Consider the following 19,807-nt stretch of genomic DNA (forward strand, 5'->3'; position numbering starts at 1 on the left):
GCAGCAGAGGGGCATTGAGTTATGTGGTTATCCATTTTGATTGGGCAAAATCCGTATTGCTTGAAGGTCGACATTAGGGTATCTTTTCCACTTAAGTAGAGGGTCAATTTCTTGGTTTTCAAGGCATGACGAGTGTCTAGTAGTGAGGCTGAATACATCTGGTGCACAGGAAGCTCTTTGGCTAAACAGTTCCTTGAAATTTTCTTCCTGCACTTGTACTGTGATAATCATGGTGCCATCAATTTTTCACGAGATGGCTCTTTCCATTAACATACCAAGCACATCTCAGCCAGATTTCATTTCATTCGGCAAACAATAGAAGGGTGGGAAAGTCAGCTCTGCTACCATCCACCAGCCAAAATGTTTGCTGATTTATTCACAACTGTCGACGCCTTTCAGTTTTTCCTGCCATTGCAATCTTAGTTCTACTATGGGTTGTCTATCAGTGGGAATTTCCATGACTGATGCAGATGAATACAATAGACAACTGGTTTATGGGTAGTTTCAAAAATAGTAGAAGTAGGAGATGATTGACAAAATGGACACCTAATTCAGTCCTTGGCGGTAAACATGAACGTGGCTAAAGTGGGAATTTGCATTACTGATGCAGATGAATACAATAGACAACTGGTGTATGGGGTAGTTTCAGAAGGTAGTAGTGGGAGATGATTGACAAAATGGACACCTAATTCAGTCCTTGGCGGTAAATATGATCATGGCTAAAGGTGTATAAGACTACATGCAGTTTTGGTATCCAATATATTGTTTTTACCTTCGTGCCTTCTTACTCTGTTTCTGTTACAGCCTAAAAACACTTTCCAGCACTGATTTAATGCAAGCTGGTCAGCACCCAGACCTGCAAACACCAAACATAAAAGCCATGAAAATAAAATGAGCTTCAAACTTGAGGAAACTCCTCCCAACTTTGCTCATGGCCGCAAAACGAAAGGCAGCACCCTTCTGGTGACGTCCAACAGCCAAAGCTAATAGATTGCAACTCTGCCGACAAGGGTAAGACCTCAATACCTAGGCTGAGGACGCCACACAAACCCAAGACAACAAACTTGCTGGCCAGACTCAGGTACGTCAAGCGAACTGTGCTCTATGATGATCTATCCCTCACACCTTCTACAAGTCCCCACCATAGACCTGTAATCTTGCTAACACCATGACTCATAGGCTCACTGCTCACAAATGCTCACAAATGCCTCTGGGAGTTCAACAAAGGCACACAAAGTCAAGTTGCTGCAGGCCAGCCATGGCATCCAAGAGAGTCATGCTGCGGCTGTAAACCAAGTCATTGCTTCATTCAAATCATACATTCAGCATCACTACAAGATTAATTTAGAACATTCATTCACATGTCGGAGTGCTTTTTGGTCATTCACACGTCTAAGTTGGCTTTCGGTCCCCTGATATATTCGTTACTAAAAAATTGTTTGTTCGAATTATTGTTAGTTGTGTATCCCTGCAATTTGAAAAATGGGCAAAATGATAGAGTTGAAGAGACGGTGGACCATAAATTGCTAAAAATGATTTCCATTAAATACAATGAATTTCTGTTCTGGTATACATGAAAAACTTGCCCTTGTTAGTAGGCATATGTTAATTAAACTAATCATGAAGCCATGCAGAAGTCGCATTTTTTCCATGCCTTCGCCAAAAGCTAACTATCCTTGTTGGATGAAAAGCAAAGATATCCAATGTCTATAACCAGTAATCTACAGCATGTGAAGAAGCTCCAAGTGTCAAGGTAGCTCCTGTCATGTCCTATCTGCTGATCTGCCTCCGTCCATTGTAAGTGGTCGATTGAATTAATTCCTCCCATACGTCACCATAGGAAACCAATTCCGTCACTGTATCTGGCATCCCCCTGATTCTTGTTCACGGTGAACATCGCCATAGGCAGAAATCTCCATCAAATCCATCTCTCGGCCTACACGAGGTTTGCAATTTGACAAATAGCTGGCTCAGTGACATGAATTTCCAAGCAAGGCCAAAATTTCTGAATCTGACTGAACACGAAGTACAAATCTCTAAAGGCATGTGTTACAATAAAACCTCAGATCAAAACATGTGCTGGTTTCAACAACTTAGTCTTTTAAGCTTTCTTTGTTATTCAGCTAACCCATGGTTGATTACTCGAGTAAAAGAGATGACCAGTGTCAAAGACATTACAATTTGGCTTAGTTCATCTTCCTCTCATGGTAGTTCTGGTACATGTATCGTACGGATTTTTTCGAACGGTATGCATACTGTACATTGTGTGCAGTTTTCTTGCGCAGGTACCTAAACACTTATCGCACCTCTTTGCGTTGAAACTGTTGCTGCTCCCTTCAGCTCTCAGCTCTCCTCTCTTCAGCTCCCTTCGGCTCCAGTCCTTCAGCTCTCCTACACCTCTATTCCGTCTCCTCTCCCACTCCCGGCTCCCCATCCTCCACTCTCCATCCTCAGTCCCTTCCTTGACCTCTTCATTCAGCCCCCTCTGCCTTGAACCTTCAGCCTTGCATTCCTATTTCAGCATTCAGGAACCAGCCTGCTGTGCCCCCTATTATAGAATCCACAACAGCCCATCCACGCAGCCCGCTACCCACTTCTTCCACAGTCCATTGGACTCCACTCAGCCCTCACCAGCCAGCTTCAGCCTGCTGCATCGTGCAGCCTGCAGCCTGCTGTTGTAAGCCTGCTGTCTTTCGTTCTCTCATCTCAGGTCTAAATTCAAACTGCACAAGAGGTCAGGACAGTGGACTCACGAGGCTACGATTTACATGGTTTTAAATTTAAATCTACATGATAATAGATTATCATGTTCCAGAGGAAGAGGAGTCGTCGCCTTGATTCATGTCCATCGTCACATGAGTTTTGAGTTTCCAGCTTCAGTCATCATAACTTTGACATGATCGTTCATACATTTAATATGTGACATGTCACATTATACATGCTACATTATATATCTATGTTTAAATCATTGATCAGTGATTCATTTGTGTTAGATAGGAGACTTGATGTTTTATCTTTCTTTATTTTGAGAATTGAATCTTGATTCTTTACCTAAATATGTGGGTTTAAACTTTGAGTTTAAAGTTTAAGCTATGTGTTTATGTCACGTGGACTACAATGTGTCTAACACCCCCTCCCCCCTAACATATTTAAAGTCTAACACCTCCTCCCCCCTCTCTCTCTCCCTCCCCTCTCCTCTTTTTTTTGGGGAAAAATTTAATAATTTACAAAGCCGGCGCACCTGACATACCTAAAAAACGGCAGTGAAGGGGGCAGCAGGCTGAGTGGATGGGCTGTCGTGGATTCTGAAATAGGGGCCAGCTTGCTGGTTCTGGAAGGCTGAAGGTTCAAGGAAGAGGGGGCTGAATGAAGGGGTGAAGGAAGGGGGATGAGGATAGAGAGTGGAGGATGGGGCTGAGAATGGAGAGTGGAGGTGGGGAGCCCGGAGTGGGAATGAAGAGCATAAGGTAGTGGACTGTAGGAGCTGAAGGAAGGGAGTGGGAGAGGAGAGCTGAAGGAAGGGAGCTGAAGGGAGCGCTGAAGGGAGCTGTCAGAGAGCTGAAGGAAGGGAGCTGTAGGAGACGAGAGCTGAAGGGAGCTGAAGGGAGCTGTAGGAGAGCTATAGGAGAGCCAAAGGGAGCTGTGGGAGAGGAGAGCTGAAGGGACTGGCAGCAGTTTCGACACAAAGAGGTGCAAAAGAAGCGCAAGAGGGCGTTTAGATACCCACACAGGAAACCGGCACACTACATGTGCCGTATGGTTTGGAATATGCCGTACTCGAGCGTACAGTACGCGTACCAGAACTACCCTTCATGTATATGTCTACTATATGTAAATGTACATGTACATGTACATGAAGAATAAAGTCAATTTCTCCGCAAAGAAAGCCCAAGATTTAATTTAGTCTGCGTAAGCAGGGAACTAACAGAGTACCTGAAACCTTACTCGTAAAAGACAGCAAAGAAACTCTCATTTGCTCTCCCTCTCTCCCTTTCTCAACAGATACACTAGGGCCCAAGACAACAATCGGGCTGGACCCCCCCGAAGGATTTTATTACTTGAGGGAAGAAGGAATACATAGTTCAGCGTGGAAGCTGTTCATACATATCCAAACGTGATTGAATGCCATTACATGAGCTCTAAGGCTCCCCTTCTTGGCAACAAGCCACTTGTCAATTTCTACATTACTTTCCTAATTACATGCCACTAAGGGCAACTCTGGAGTCTTCAAAGCACTTGGTCACGCGAGCCGTCCCCTAGACTCTTGTTAATAACTCGAACTGCCCCCTAGTCTTCGAAGCACTTGGTCACGCGCACCGCTCCTGTAGCACTTAGGAAAATAACTCTTCCTAGTACCTGCAACAATTAATTAAAGCGCACCACCATGGCACCCATTAATTGTTAGCGCTTTGCATGCAAATAACACACTGTGGACTAATTCTAGTCACGGTGGGCGTCCCCACTAAACACATGTGCACACATAACAAATATAAAAATATTCTCTGGTTGACCGAAGTCAACGCTCTTGATCATAATTAAGGGGCTTTGACCAAGGGTCGAGGCGCCTTAATTATAGTCAAGTCTCTCCAACCGAAGTTGACACAACTCTCCAACCGAAGTTGGCACATCTCGGTTAACCGTAGTTAACCCTCTTGGCACATGCCAAGTCTCGTTGACCGAAGTCAACACTCTCTGACCGTAGTCAGCTCTATGGTTCTCTGGTTAACCGCAGTTAACCCTCTTGGTAATAAACCAAGTCTTCCTGACCAAAGTCGGCCTTACTTGACCAAAGTCAAGTATCTTTGACCGTAGTCAATTCTTTGACCATTAAAAGAACTCTTTGACCATAATTACCCCAGATGGAAAACTCTTTAATTATGATCAAATAAATGGTCAATTGTACTTTGACTTAGGATATTTACATTGTCCCTCGGCTTCTTTTCAGTTGACCTCAACTGAAAAGCTTCCTTGTAAACATCCAAAAGTTGTGGATGATCAGATAATATGTCTTCATCCATCCACTTGGCATCTAATGCCGTATAATTCTTGAATTTTACAAGATACCTATAAAAATCCTTGCCCTGAGGGCCTTTGCATACAGTATGGTACACAATTTATAATTCTTGAATTTTACAAGATACATGTAGAACTCCTTGCCCTAAGGGCCTTTGCTACAGTATAGTACACAATCTGCTCTGGCTGAAGGACTTCCTCCAGCTCATCCACTTCTGGTGGATCCTCTGATACTGGCTGTGTAGGCTCTGACTCCTGGAATTTCTTTAGAAGACTCACATGGAATGCATTTTGAATCCTCCAATGCTCTGGCAATGCGAACATGTATGCAACCTCATTTATTCTTTCTGTAACCCTGAAAGGGCCATAATATCTTGAGGATAACTTTGCATACACTTTCTGCTTGCCTTTAAACTTATGGAGCCTAGCTTTCTCGAACTTCAAAAGTACCCAATCCCCTTCCTTGAGATCTAGCTGTCTCCTATGCTTATCTGCAGCTCTTTTATGCTTCTCTTGAGACCTTTCAATTATTGTCCAGACTTGGCTGTAAGCTGTCTGGAGGTCTCTCACAAACTAATCAGCTGCAAATATTTCATCCTTGGTCCTCAGGATAGGTGGCAGAATCACCTTCCCATAAATGACCTCAAAGGGGGCTTTCCCTGTAGAGCTATGTACTGTATTATTGTAAGCAAAATCTACCAATGGTAGGTACTTTTCCCAGTCTGAACCTTGGTCACCCACGTAGCATTTCAGCATATCCAATACTGTAGAATTTGCTACTTCACTTTGACTATCTATCTGGGGATGGAAAGAAGAAGAAAAATTCAAATTCGTCCCCATATTATCAAATAAAGCTCTCTAGAATAGACTGGTCATTCTAGGATCTCGATCACTGACAATGGACTTAGGCATACCATGGTGCTTAAAGATCTATGCCATGAAAAGCTTAGCCATATGATCTGCCTTTATGGTTTTGCGAACCGGAATGAGCTTGCTTGCTGAATCTATCAATGATAGTCCAAATCCCATCATTTCCTGACTTTGATCTTGGCAAATCAAAAATGAAGTCCATTGTAATACTTTCCCACGGTGCCTCAGGCACGGGAAGAGGCATAAGTAGGCTAGGTGCCTTCCGCCTATCATACTTCACTTTCTGACACAGTCGGGCTGGACCCCCCCGAAGGATTTTATTACTTGAGGGAAGAAGGAATACATAGTTCAGTGTGGAAGCTATTCATACATATCCAAACGTGAATAAATTCCATTACATGAGCTCTAAGGCTCCCCTTCTTGGCAACAAGCCACTTGTCAATTTCTACATTACTTTCCTAATTACATGCCACTAAGGGCAACTCTGGAGTCTTCGAAGCACTTGGTCACGCGAACCACCCCCTAGACTCTTGTTAGGCTCCCGTAGCACTCAAGAAAATAACTCTTCCTAGTACCTGCAACAATTAATTAAAGCGCACCACCATGGCACCCATTAATTGTTAGCGCTTTGCATGCAAATAACACACTGTGGACTAATTCTAGTCACGATGGGCGTCCCCACTGAACACATGTGCACACATAACAAATATAAAAATATTCTATGGTTGACCGAAGTCAACGCTCTTGATCATAATTAAGGGGCTTTGACCAAGGGTCGAGGCACCTTAATTATAGTCAAGTCTCTCCAACCGAAGTTGGCACAACTGTCCAACCGAAGTTGGCGCATCTTGGTTAACCGTAGTTAACCCTCTTGGCGCATGCCAAGTCTCGTTGACCGAAGTCAACACTCTCTGACCGTAGTCAGCTCTGTGGTTCCCTGGTTAACCGCAGTTAACCCTCTTGGTAATAAACCAAGTCTTCCTGACCAAAGTCAAACTTACTTGACCAGAGTCAAGTATCTTTGACTGTAGTCAATTCTTGGACCATTAAAAGAACTCTTTGACCATAATTAACCTAGATGGAAAACTCTTTAATTACGATCAAATAAATGGTCAACTGTACTTTGACTTAGGATATTTACATTGTGGTGACAGTACCAACTTGCAACTGGAACATCACCGTACAATGGCTAGCCCATACTAACCACAATATTCTCATCTCTTAAATAGAAGATTCCACAAGCATACAGACACAAACACACAACAATTTTTGTTCCAAGCTGAATACTAGACACTTGTTCTAAAAACCACCCTGAGAATTGGCATGATGTAACCATTACAGTTTCTTAATCCCACTCGATGCCCTTGACACTGCAAGTCACATACCTCTGCTCCACAATGCCTATTAAAACCAAGGTTTCTTTGAGAGCTGACAAGCCCAGTATACCTGACAGTCGGCAGTATACACTTTTTTGGACTAATTCTGTCTTTGAAACATCACTGCGATTCCCTTTTGCCCGGTTTGCAGTTGCCTGCATCAACTCAGAAAAATCATTTTCAGGGGACAGCCTTAAATAAAATAGAAAAAAAGCTTAAGACATGAATTGAAAGTAATACAATAAATCCCTTTGCAATGCCATCCTAACACATAATGCAACACTTTTTAAGAGCAACGTTCACAAGGAAACTGAGGGGGGGAATCATGAAAATCAGGACAATGACATGTTTACCCTAAGGAGAAGGCCCTTCTCAGGCCCAATCACTAGCAAACCAACTGACCATCTACCCCTCCACTTGAATGATCATGAGATTGGATTTATCCCGTTTCCCATCTTCAAGGATTGTTCAGGGGGGATGAAAGAAAGAAAGAAAGAAAGAAAGTTTATTAAAGTCTTCGGAAGACCGATGGGTATATGAGACTGTGAAAATCCTGATACAACGAGCGGTGGTAGTGGAGCTACTAAACGAGCGTCCATACCAATGCAAAATGCAAAATGCAAAAAATGCAAAAAATGCAAAAATGCCGAATGGCAGTACTGAGTCCTAAGTACACCATAGTCATGTACTATTTCAGAGGGATCTGCTCCATTACCATCAATACCTTATTGACATATCAACCCCAAGAAAAATGGTGCAGATCACAGCAGACACCCTATTTGATTCTAGTGAGACAGTAGGCTGAGGCTCTTGCTCAGCTCGTACTAGAGGCTCCTCATATTTGATCATCTCGAGGATAACATAACTACTTTTCTTTATAATATTTGAAATATTCCATATACACATAGATCTGTATCTACATACTACTTTGTCCAAACATTAATATATGAAGACTGGTTGGAGGCCTGTTTTAGGATGGCTGGTACAGGCCAGCTTGACCCATGGCCAGGTATGTATTGGGGCCCTATTTGAGCACCTAACCAGGTCGGGTCAACCCGGCCCGATCTGCTGGTCGGCCAGTCGGCCAGCCCTAGTCAGGCCGACCAGGCTGGCTGGATATTACCCACTTGCTTTTGCCTCATATCTCTCTCACGAGATTTAAAACTCAATGTCCTATGACAGTCCTACAAGCTGAAAGGTACTAAGCTATGGATAGCAGAGGAACGTACAAGAGCTCAACTGTAATGCTCAACTGTAATGAAGCAACAGAATTAGCCAAGGTTAAGGCTGCCAAGAAGGGGAAAGTGGGCAGTGTACCGAGGAGGAATAGCACTCATTAAGGAGTTTAAATCGAAACCAAAAGACTCTCAGTCTTAAAATGATGTATGGCCGATTATATATGTTTTTTTCAGGATATAATTTAGGTACTTTAAATAACTGGAGTAGCTTTATGCACTCCTTGGGAGCTCCCCTATGCCCTCCCTAAGCTGTCGTATTAGATGGATTTTTAGTTGTCCCATAGACCTTTTGGTCTCCCGCGGGACAACGTTAATATATACTTACTCTCTCTCTCTCTCTCTCTCTCCTTCCGCACACACCACTTTCACATGGTATCAGATGTCACGGTGGACTAGGCACCAGGAGACGACGAGCTGACGCAGATCTGAGGGTAGATCTGAGGTGATCAGTAACAGCTGCATCTGGTCCAAGGCGAGTTGCAGCAGAGGTAGTAGGGAGCTGTTACAAGGTACTTACCCTGGGTGTGGACATGTTCTATTGGTAGGCACTCTGTTCAGGAGCGGCCTGTCCACGGCGTGGTCACATACTGCTGGTTGGCATCTGATTGCACAGCCTACCTGCTGTGTTGACAGCAAAGGGATCCGCAGCAAGGTAGCAAGGCAGCCTGTAGTACGTGGCAGCCACGTCTTCCTAGTCAGGTGTTTCCAAGGCAACAGCTGTTGCCAAGGAATGCAAGACAGTACCTGCCTTCTAACAGTTAGGAGCCCCCCGCACGGGTCACAGCTAGAAAGGGCATGTGGGCGGGAGTGTGGGCTGATTACAGCCCCTTTCAGTAGAAAGGCAGGCAAAGCAAAGCTGTGGAGCTATGGACCAGCTGTGTTCGGAGTTCATTGCTCGACACCGCAGAGACTATGGACACTGTGTGTATTGGCATTTGTATGTTCACTAGGGGATATTGGGCATGGTATATTCCACAGCTCATCATTCTACACGTGGAACTCAGTGCAGACTAGCATGGGAACTCAAAGTCGATTAAATCTCATTTGCTGTTCGAGGTGGCATTCTGCTTCGAGGATCCACGCCACCAAGTGCTCTCACCGAGGTGAATCCAGTAGGCACGCTGCTGGAGAGCCCATGGTTGCATCTTCATCGACTTGCTTCTTCAGACCATTGTGCTCACCATGACTACAGAGAGGGTGTTAAAGTTATGGCATCTCAAAGGTGCGCCCGTCCGGAGTGAGGAATAGGACATTATTCTCTAGGCCATTCACCAAGGCATATTTGCCAGGGTTAGGACTGAATCCCAAGACTGGTTGGAGGCGACCCATGGTCAAGGCATGGTTGGGGCCCTATTTGGGCACCTAACCAAGTCGGGTCAACTGGCTTGCCTGACAGGCAACCCGACCCTACTTTGATCGAGTCAGCCCAACTTGCTAATCGGCCGATCAACCAGTGCCAGGCAGGCCAACCAGGCTGGCTGGGGCCTATAAAGGCCTTCCCCTCCATCACTTGTGTGCATTCTTTTCTCTGACATCCCTCAGGCTGAGTTGTATTTCCGGATATTATATAGTCGTTATTCTCTCTTTCTCTCTCTCTCTCTCTCTCTCTCTCTCTCTCTCTCTCTCTCGCATGCTTCCACGCCACTTTCACATATCCATAGATGTACATGTTGCAAAACAACGGCAACATGGACTGTGTAAATCTAGATGAATCCAATCCTCTGAAAACACAAATCACTCATAAGATTGAAAACCATAAACTTCATCGTGCATAGCAAGAACCACCTACCATGGCATCCCCACCGATGTCATTAGCCCCAATGGCTCTCACACATAAATATCCACACATACTTGAGCATCCATTTATACAACGGTCTTCGTACTGTGTTTCTGTCAGCACTCCGAAGGTGAAGGGCAGACTCAGCAGTGACAAAGGCTAGCATTAAAAGAATCCAAATTCTCTTCATTCAAGCTACAATTGCTTTGTGAAGAGCATATGAATTCCTTTTTCTCCCAAATGAGTATTTCTAAGTGAAAAACCTTAGACAAGCTAGCTAATAGGGTGATGCACCACTAGGTAGAAAGAATTTATTGCAATATCAGCAAGTCAGCAAGCCACTACCTAGACGAAAACTTTACAAGGTGAAATTTGCATGTCCACTAGTATAGCAAGACCAAATATCTAGATGAATCCAAGAACATGCCCAACTCATCCTCTCAAAATACAACACAGTGTGCAGTTTCAATCTCATGACAGAGATACACAAGGTTGAAACCCATACTCCATCACACTTAGAAGGGACTAGCTACTATGACAACCCCACCAAAGTCAATGGTGTGTGTAGACCACACTATAAAGATATGCTCTCACACATACATATCCACACATCCACACATAAGCATCCATTTATAAAAAGGTCTTCGTACTGAGTTTTTGTCATCACTTTGGAGGTTATCAGCAAACTCAGTTCTAATAAAGGCTAGCACTAAAGGAGAAGGCTAACAAAAGAGAATCCACATTCTCTTCAATCAAGCTAAAATGCTTGTGAAGACTATATATTTCCAATTTATTCTCTCCCAAACGAGCATTTCCAAGCAAAAAATGCTTAGACAAGCTAGCTATAGGGCAAGGCAATGCACCACTTAAATATTAGCAAGCTGCAACATGGCTGAAAACTTCACAAGTGAAACTTGCATGTTCACTTATACGGCAGGAACATATATGTAGATGTATTAAAAATTAATCAACACATACGAAAAGGAAGACACTAAAGCCAAATGCTTAAACATTAATTTAATCAGGTTTCAAACCAGGATTTATTATTTTCGAGTGGCAGGTCTAACCTTCCCTAGCTCGTCCTTTGTAATACATGTTGGACTTTTTTTTTTTGCAAAGAATACATGTTGGACTTTCTAGGACTAGCTTGCGGTTGTAGCAGCCGCAAAGAACTTTTGCTTTGTTTGGTTGCTCTTCTTTGTTTAGCAGGTCTTTTGGTCGCTACAGGAGGTATCTGTCCAGTGAGTTTGCTTGCTTCCTAGTATCTCTTATGGGAAGAAGGGGACACAAAAGAAATAGATTACATTTCCATCAAGCCCCAATCATAAAGCTGTGATCAGAGCTTCACGAATCTAGAATCTCTTGCTATGCCTAGCCCACTGACATGGAGGCAATCCAAGCTTGCAGCATTTTTTCAATCTCGTTATCTCGCTGCAATGGTAGCAAGTGTCAGCGAGGCCACAAAGTAGCTAAAATTTTGTAAGTCCATTGGATCGGATTCTCGGATGAAGCCGACAAATTGGCGCTCTAAACATATACAAGTATTTCAACTCTGGGGCCTGCCCTTTTAATTTGAAAAAGTAAGCTTATCAACGTGGCATCATAAGCTTCGAGTATGGCAGAGTCACCTGCATTATTTGGCAGTTATCGAGTGTGCTGGTTCCCCCCTGCAGTGAAGCCACGTACTACAAGCTGAGTAAATCTGTCGAAGCTGAGACCTCGAGTAATTACGAGCTGCAGTGTAAATACACCAGAATCCTCTCTAGCAAGTTACGAAAGGATGTGAGCGAAATATCAAAGCACCTTGGAGTACGGTAGCACATGATCATAGTCATAGCAAAGGCAACCAGAACATCCAACGAGCTTACGAAACACAACGTTTCCGACGGGGTCGCGTCGCCAGCGGGAAGGATCTCGACCTTTGACAAAGTCGGCCTTCTGCCAGCAAAGCTCCTTGACGTCGGAAGGAAAAGAACGGGGACCAGAAGGAGGAGAAGAGGGTGATCGACGATTATCGTCGTTGTGCGTTCTGGATTTGTGAGGAGAAGTTAAGGAACGAGCAGCGCGAGCAAGGCCTCTCACCATTCCTGCCTTGAAGATGATGATGATGATGATGATGATAGAACAACACAGAACTAAAGAATGCAGCCTTGTCAAGGCCTACAGCCGGTCGCCGGGTGGCACCGGTTTCCTCCCGGGAATCAGCTGCCGATGCCGATTTTCGGCCGTCAGCGGTTGGGGGTGGACACGTGTCTGTTTTTGATTGGAGATATTTTGCGGTGGCGACGTGTCGTGGGCGGCGGCCAGGTATAATGTTTTGGTTGGTTGCATGCGGTAGTGGGTGGTTGGGCACGTGTCTGTGTTTGGATGGTCCACGTGTTGTTTTGTTATTAGCCAGTTGTTAGGTTTTCGGATTTTTATTATGGACCGTTCGATTGTGGTTGATCCTGTGGTGGTGGTGGTTATTATTTGAACTAATTTTTGTTGTGTTTCTTTTGTGTTTTTGACAGTCGAGGATGCGAGTGACGGGCTGATCAAAGGGATGATTGGTGCTCTTCGATTCTTGTGGGGTGATCGTTTGCTATGTTTCGGTGATTTGCTTTACGAATTCGTGCTTCTCGCGGTTGTTCGTTTCATGTTATATATGTGTTTGATTTCGAGATGTGTGGAATGGGTGTTTTGCGAGATTTCTATTGCGATGGAGGGGGTTGATCGTCCTTCTTTCTGTTTGGGATTTGGGACCGACGAGTCTATAGTTGGTGCTGCTTCTATTGGTGTGCATGCTGCGCGGGAGGGTGTTGCGTCGGGTGGTGGGTTGGGTGTTGCAGATACTGATTGTCGAGTTGTTTGTAAGGTTCCTTTTCTCGCTTTAGATGAAGAGGAGGAAAGGCTTGTGAGTGAGGGAGGTTTGAATCGGTCCTTAGCAAAAGATGAATGGGCGAGACGTAGGTTTGATATCTGGAGGCGTGTGAGTGGAATGGATGATGCTGTGAGGATTGAAGACTTGGATTTACGAGAGCTGAACGAGATTCTGAGGAGCTTCTTTCTGCAAGTTGTGAAGCGTGATGGTAGTCTTTATCCACCTGAATCGATTATGGGTATGTTTCGGTGTTTCGGGGCCGTATCCTGCGGAGGGCGCAAGATGTTCGTGTGGCTTCTACTGGTGTGATCGAGGTTCCGTTCGATATTGTCAAAATTCCTATATTTAAGGCTTCTCAGAACGCTGTGGTTGTTTCAATGAATCGGTCAGTGCAAAAGTCTGCTTCGAATGACACAGAGAGGACTGTATTGTTGGTGTAGCTTAGGAACGTAAGGTTCTTGATGATATCGATTTCTCTATGTTTCATCCACGTGGTGTTCAGAAAAGGTTTGCCTACTATTGCTTGTCTCAATTCTGTATACGTGGTGGTAAAGAACTTCATTCTGTTCTTCGAACGGATTTTTCTCATGACAGGGATGAACTTGGTGAATATGTGGAGTAAGTGATTTGCTTTTGTGTTTGTTTTTTTGGTTAATGTCTTGCATGTGTTGTTGTTTGACTGTTTTAGTTTTGTGTGCAGGTACAACGAACGGTTGAGTAAGAATTACGTGGTGACTTTGACGCGTTATCAGAAAACTGATTTCTGCCCTGGAGTTTGTGTGCATGAAGTTGATGTGGTTCGTACATTTGCTCAGCTCATGCGTCACTGCCTACTGTGGAGGAGTGTTGTGTGAACTCGAAGTTTCTGTTCTTGCAAGTGATCGAAAATTTCCGAACTGAGATACATTTGTCTTTTGTTGTATTTGTATGTGTTGTAATTTGTGTGTGTTGTAATTTGTGTCTTTTTGCAGGTGTGGTTTATTTCGAATTGTGTTTCTGAAAAGTCCCTGAATAAGTTGGTGCATTCTATGTTGGCAACTGTTGGGGTTGGTGGTTCTAAGAGGACTAATAAGAGCGTGAGGTCATCTACTGTTACGAGGCTTAGTCTTTGTCAAGTTCCTAAAGATGTAGGGCAGCTTATTACGGGGCATAAGAGGGTGTCTAGCTATAGGAAATACGATAAAAGCAATTCCCTGAAACTTGCTGCTGCTCAAAGTATCATAGCGAAGCCTTATGATGATTATGGTGTTTTGAGAACTTATCCGAAGGTTTTGGAGGAGAATATGAAGATTTATTCCGAAAAGGTTGACGGAGTTGTTCGTTGTGCTGATGTAGATATTTCTTCCGGTGGTATTCGTCATGATCAAGGTATATGTGTTCTTTTTTGTTACAGGTAGGTTTTATTCATTTGTTTATAGATGTATTTTTTATGTTTATTTTATTGCTTTTGCAGGAAAGGTTGGTTGTGAAGCTATTGTTATAGATTTGTCAGGGGATGGTTTTTTGGTGGGAGGTGTGGTGCTGATGCTGGTGTGCATGTGGTTAATCGTTCGGATTGCGGTGCTATTCTTTCTGGTGGTGGCATTGATGTTTTGTTGGAAGGGATTTCTGGCAATATTCCTGTTATAGGAGTCAAGAATGTTGATAGTGCGGCTGGTTGTGCAAATTTCGGTGCTGCAAATGGAAGTGCTCTTGATGCTGAACCTGAGAAATGTGGTGCTGGAACTGAACCTGCTGGTGGATTTTCGGAAGTGGGTGGACAAGGTTTTCCTGGAATGGGTGGACAGACTTCTCCTGGAGTGGGTGCACAGGCTTCTCTTGGAATCGGTGAACAGGGTTCTCCTGAAATCGGTGAACAGGCTTCTCTTGGAATCGGTGGAGGCGATTTCGATTATGGAGCTTTGTATGGCGGGTGTGATGAGTCAAAATTGTTGGATGAGTTGTCTCGTGTTTCTCCTGTGGCTGCTCGTGCTTTGGGACTTACTTATCACGGCGATCCTGTTGATGTCTTGCATGGTGCAGTTTTTAATAACTACTGTGTTCAATTCATAAAAAAAGATTAGGTGCTGGTTGTTGATGTGCGTCGATGTCTGGCCACAGAATCTTGTTTTTTCCATCTCTGACGATGTCTGTGGACGAAATTTTGATTTTGTCCGTTGACGGAGTTTTGGGGGACGACTGATTTGTCCGTTGGCAAAGTTTTGGGTGGAGGTTATCGGTTCGTCCGGTTTTATTGTAAAAAACTTATTATATGAAATAAATGTATATATTTCGACTGATAATTGCTTTATTTTTTTATTTAATTGTGTTAGTTTATCTATGTCTTTAATTTGTTTTAAGTATATTTTGAGTTAAAAAATTATGTCTGTAATTTATCCGATTATTGTTATTTTAAACATTACCATTACTGATGTTTTAAAATCTAACGACTGGGATTAAGACTCCGCCGACCCCAGCCGTTGACGGAATGAGCAGCGCAAGCAAGGCCTCTCACCATTCCTGCCTTGAAGATGACGATGATGATGATGATGATGATAGAACAACACAGAACTAAAGAATGCAGCCTTGTCAAGGTCTAGGGAATGGACGCCGAAACCTCATTCCCTAGAGGAACTGCAGTTATGGGCAACCCCCGTCGATTTTTGGCCTTCCATGGATGAGCCCATCCCCGGAATCCAGCTCTGTGCGTAAGGTTTCAAAACCTTAGTATGAAAAATGCATAACAGAGAGACGAAATCGAATACACAGAGATTTATAACTCTGAAAATCCTCCACCGAATCGCGCAAGGACTGATAGGTAGGGGTTTTTGGGCGTCCGGAACGCAATGGGACAGACGGTTTTGGAAACCGTGGTCTCAATCACTGGGTCCAACACACGGACTGAAAAACGTTTTTGGAAACAGAGCTATCTGTAAACTCCACCGGAGTGCGAATGATGAGCAACATAGAAGTTTTAGGACCTCCTGAGTCCACCGGAACTGACAGATCTGCAAATGGTTGCTCCAAACTTGAGTTCCAACACCCGGGCAAAAAACGCAGGAATTGACACAGTGAGTCAGAAATCCACTGAAATGATCTCAGATTCAAGAATGAAGGTGTTTCCAAGCTCCTGAAGTAATGTGGACACCAAAAAGCAAGCAATAGTTGCCTCCACAAGTCAATACGGAGTCTCTGTCATCGAACGGAACAGGGAAAAGCTCAAAAAATGACTTTTTCTTTGAAAGCTCTTAACAGGCTCTCAAAACCACTTCGCAAAGCCAAAGTGACTTTTCCAAAGGTTCCTTCAAGGTCTCTGCACACTCGGATGCAAGTAAAGTCACCCACAAAGCTTCCCACAAAGCTTCTCCTTCCTCCCACAGAGCTGCTGAGCTTCCAAGCATTCACGCACACTCAGCTAGATCACCCGAGCTCTGATACCAGTTGAGAGTGCTCTCAACGGAAGCAAGAACGGAAGAGGGAGAGAGAGCGAGAGAGAGAGAGACAGAGAGCCACACAAGTTTTGGTGGGTGCAGAACCACCCTAATCTTCTTTTTCATTCATTTATATATGTGTTTGAGTATTGTACATAACTGGGGTTAAGGCACAGTGACCTTTAACCCCCACAACATTGGCCTTTAAGTGGGAGGTTGTGGGGGCTAAAGGCCACTGTACCTTAACCCCGGTTATGTACAATACTCAAACACATATATATATGGATGACATAGAAGATTAGGGTGTTCTGCACCCACCAAAAACTTGTGTGACTCTCTCTTCTGGCTCTCCCTCTCTCTCACCTTCTTCCATTTTGCTTCCGTTGTTGAGATCTCTCATATAGGACTACACTGCATGTGTGTCTAAAGACCCAATGCTTCATGGATTCATGATCCTCTTGCAAAAAGAGGATTCCATCCTATTTGTCATGTGACATCTTCATGTGAAGATTTTACCAGGGCAACAAATTTGAAAGAATGATCTGCCAATGGTGAGCCTTGCTTCATGTGAAGATTTTACCAAGGCAACAAAAGTAGAAGAATGGTATGCCAAATGGGTATCTCAGCCCCATGATGATGATGGGCCTTGCTTCATTGAAAGATTTCATTAGGGCAACAAAATTATCAAAACTAATGATGGAAGTGAGGCTTGCTTCAGGTAAAGATTTTAGAGGACAGAAAAACAGAATGGATGATGATGGTGAGCCTTGCTTCATGTAAAGATTTTAGCGGGGCAACAAAATTAAAAGAACCCATGTGAATATTTAGAGGGAAACAAAATAAAAGAATGGATGATGATGGTGAGCCTTGCCTAATTTGAAGATTTTACAAATTAAACGAATGGCATGCAAGCTTCAGAATGTTTAGGTTAGAGTACATAGATCCCCAACTAGACCCTCACCTTGGCTACAACTAGGATGATGGTCGTTGTTTCAACTAGGTAAGATCTCTTGGCAATGGCCTAGAGGTAGCTCATGGCTCACAACAAGCTCTCCTACTAGCTGGTAGCGCTGGCAAAACTGGTGGCTATGATCATCTTGGTGCTGGCAACCTTGCGTGGTGATCTTCTTGGCAGCTCGATACCACACGACAGTGTGTCGTACCTTATCATTTTATGTAGTAAGCTAGCTTCTGCGCTTTGAGTGTGGGATCTTTATGTTGTAAACCACCACGACAAGCTCCATAGGGATGAGTGGTGGTCTTCTGATTGGTTTTGAGCAATAAGAGATTAGTGGTTTGTGTGATTACTGTCTTGGCTCTTCCTTCCTTTAATATTCGGGGTCGTGATCTTAAGATTGTGATTTTTTTTCTCTTCCATATTCCGCATGCATGCAAATCCCAACATGAGATTGAATTGAAATCACCAATTCCTAGAAGGTGTGTATCTTGAAGTGGGAGAATTGGTTCTTAGAAAGGATGTGGAGTAAAGCTTATGAAATGAGAGCTTCAAAAGCTCGTGCCTTGGAAGTAAAAAGCTATAGTAAGAGCTTGATAGCTTCAATAATTGAGAAGTGGCTTAAGAGAGCACCAAGTAAGCTAAAACATCTGCAAACAATAAAGAAGTGGCTCTATGGAGCAAAGAAGAGGCTGAAACTAAAACCCAAGAAGAAGGAGCTCTAAATAAGTTCGAGTGATAGTTAAATCGACAAATGCATGAAAAAAAACTTGTGCCAATAGAAGCTTATAGAAGAGGTTGCCAATAGCAAGAGTTTATAAAAGGATCGACATCAACCTGTAGAAACTCGTTGTGGAACTTGGAAGACCGCTAATCATCGAAGGAGAAGAAGGAGGTGGCTGTGTTGAAGAAGAAGAACGAGACCTTATCTTTGGCTAAGGGTTTTAAAAAACCCTTCTTTCTCTTTTTCTTACACGTGGCCAATCTAAATTTCCTACTTTGTATGGCCGGTCAACCTGTAAGTTGACGTGGTCATTAGCTAGTCAACTAGTGGGTTGATTGTGCTATTCTGAGTCTTCTGAACCATTTTTGAGGAGCTAGTTTTTGTGCCTTGCTTTTGGTAGTAATTTCTTCTATTTCTTTGGGCCTTCATGGCTCAAGTGTTGTTCATTTGGCAAGTGTTTTTCAAATATCGCGAAGAGCGTGTCGCTGTATGGCAATGGGAGAAGAATGATCTAAAGAATATAGAGGAAGAAGAGCGTACTGGAATCCTGTGATTGTAAAAAGAGCGTGCATGTAGCAAGAGGGGATATTGAAACTTCTTATGTATTTTTAAGCATTTCATAGAGAATGTGCATAGACTTCACTAGTATGAAGAGAAGAGTGTGCACACTTTACATTAATTCTCTAAGCACATGTGCTCTACACTTGTAATCTTCTATGTATTGAAGAATGAGTATGCAGTGCTCATCATGTTGTGCCACATGATGGCATTGAGAGGGGATGTTGGAATCTCTCATGTTATGGAAGCAAGACATGATTGGGTATGTGGGTTTGGCTAAGCATGTGAGGATGAGCCAACGATGTGTGGGTAAGTAGATCAGGGGATAAGGACCCCAATCCAAATACTTGTATTAAGAAAAAGATGGTTCAAGTGTGTGGTGTGGAATGGAATCCAAACCTTGGAGTTGGATGGATCTTGCTTTCTTGTCTCTTCCACGTTGGGTGAGCTTTCCTTCTTTGAGAGTTTCCACCCTTGGACATTCTTTCCCTTTGCAATCAAGTTCTAACATGATTTGTTGCCCCTTTGCATTGGTCTAGTGCTCATCAATTCTCTACGTACCTACCATTTGTGCTTGATTGTTGTCCATCCACATTTCAGCTACTTTGCCTTGGTCTATTTACATATTCTGCATCAGATCCGCTGTTGTCTATGGCTATGCTAGTCCTTTAGTGCCAATCATGTCAGTCCGCGTTAGTCTTAGTAGTGTGTCAGTCTCTACCAATCTGTCTTGTCAACTGTCCCACATTATATGCATGCCAGTTTGTTCTAATTACGGGCTTCTCTACTCAAGCCTTATCTACAATGTAGCCACACATTGGGATCCTTGGCTGCTAGCATTGCCTTTTTTGCAAGCTCGTCTTCTGGCACTTTGCTGCTAGTATTCAGTGCATTGATGTGTGGCTTTACGTACCTTGCAATTTTGGTGCTATGTATTATTTCCCAAACTCTACCCTACTGGTAGATGCTTCAACTTGCACCTCTGCTCACGTACAGTCAAAACCACCAGCTCAAAAAAAGGCTTGC

The 19,807-nt window shown here is 43.5% G+C and overlaps 1 protein-coding gene across 2 annotated transcripts; it reads right to left on the reverse strand.

Annotated features, from left to right (window-relative positions):
* Nucleotides 1-1,570: 1,570 nt before the first annotated feature.
* Nucleotides 1,571-12,404, reverse strand: LOC147882329 (HNH endonuclease). Of its 2 annotated transcripts, none has more exons than XM_087400906.1 (4): nucleotides 12,078-12,404; nucleotides 11,903-11,941; nucleotides 7,330-7,414; nucleotides 1,571-2,015 (listed from the first exon to the last, which is right to left on the reverse strand). In XM_087400906.1, exons 1-4 carry the CDS (start codon nucleotides 12,357-12,359, stop codon nucleotides 1,885-1,887), a joined length of 537 nt encoding a protein of 178 aa, XP_087257032.1. In that variant the 5' UTR covers nucleotides 12,360-12,404; the 3' UTR covers nucleotides 1,571-1,884. The 2 variants fall into 2 exon arrangements, with proteins under 2 accessions (XP_087257032.1, XP_087257033.1); XM_087400907.1 differs by having other exon boundaries at nucleotides 1,571-1,936; nucleotides 12,078-12,402.
* Nucleotides 12,405-19,807: the final 7,403 nt, after the last annotated feature.

The sequence above is a fragment of the Dipteris shenzhenensis genome, chromosome 29 (assembly GCF_047967505.1).
Source record: "Dipteris shenzhenensis isolate YYH24624 ecotype China chromosome 29, Dip_SZ_1.0, whole genome shotgun sequence".
Lineage (NCBI taxonomy): Eukaryota > Viridiplantae > Streptophyta > Polypodiopsida > Gleicheniales > Dipteridaceae > Dipteris > Dipteris shenzhenensis.

Coding starts and splice junctions, on each gene's coding strand:
- LOC147882329 (XM_087400906.1), bottom strand. CDS start 12,359: ATGGTGAGAGGCCTTGCTCGCGCTGCTCGTTCCTTAACTTCTCCTCAC. Junction 11,942..12,077: donor ATGTGCTACCGTACTCCAAG/GTGCTTTGATAT, acceptor GCTTCACTGCAG/GGGGGAACCAGCACACTCGA. Junction 2,016..7,329: donor TGTATACTGCCGACTGTCAG/GTATACTGGGCT, acceptor CTTCGTGTTCAG/TCAGATTCAGAAATTTTGGC.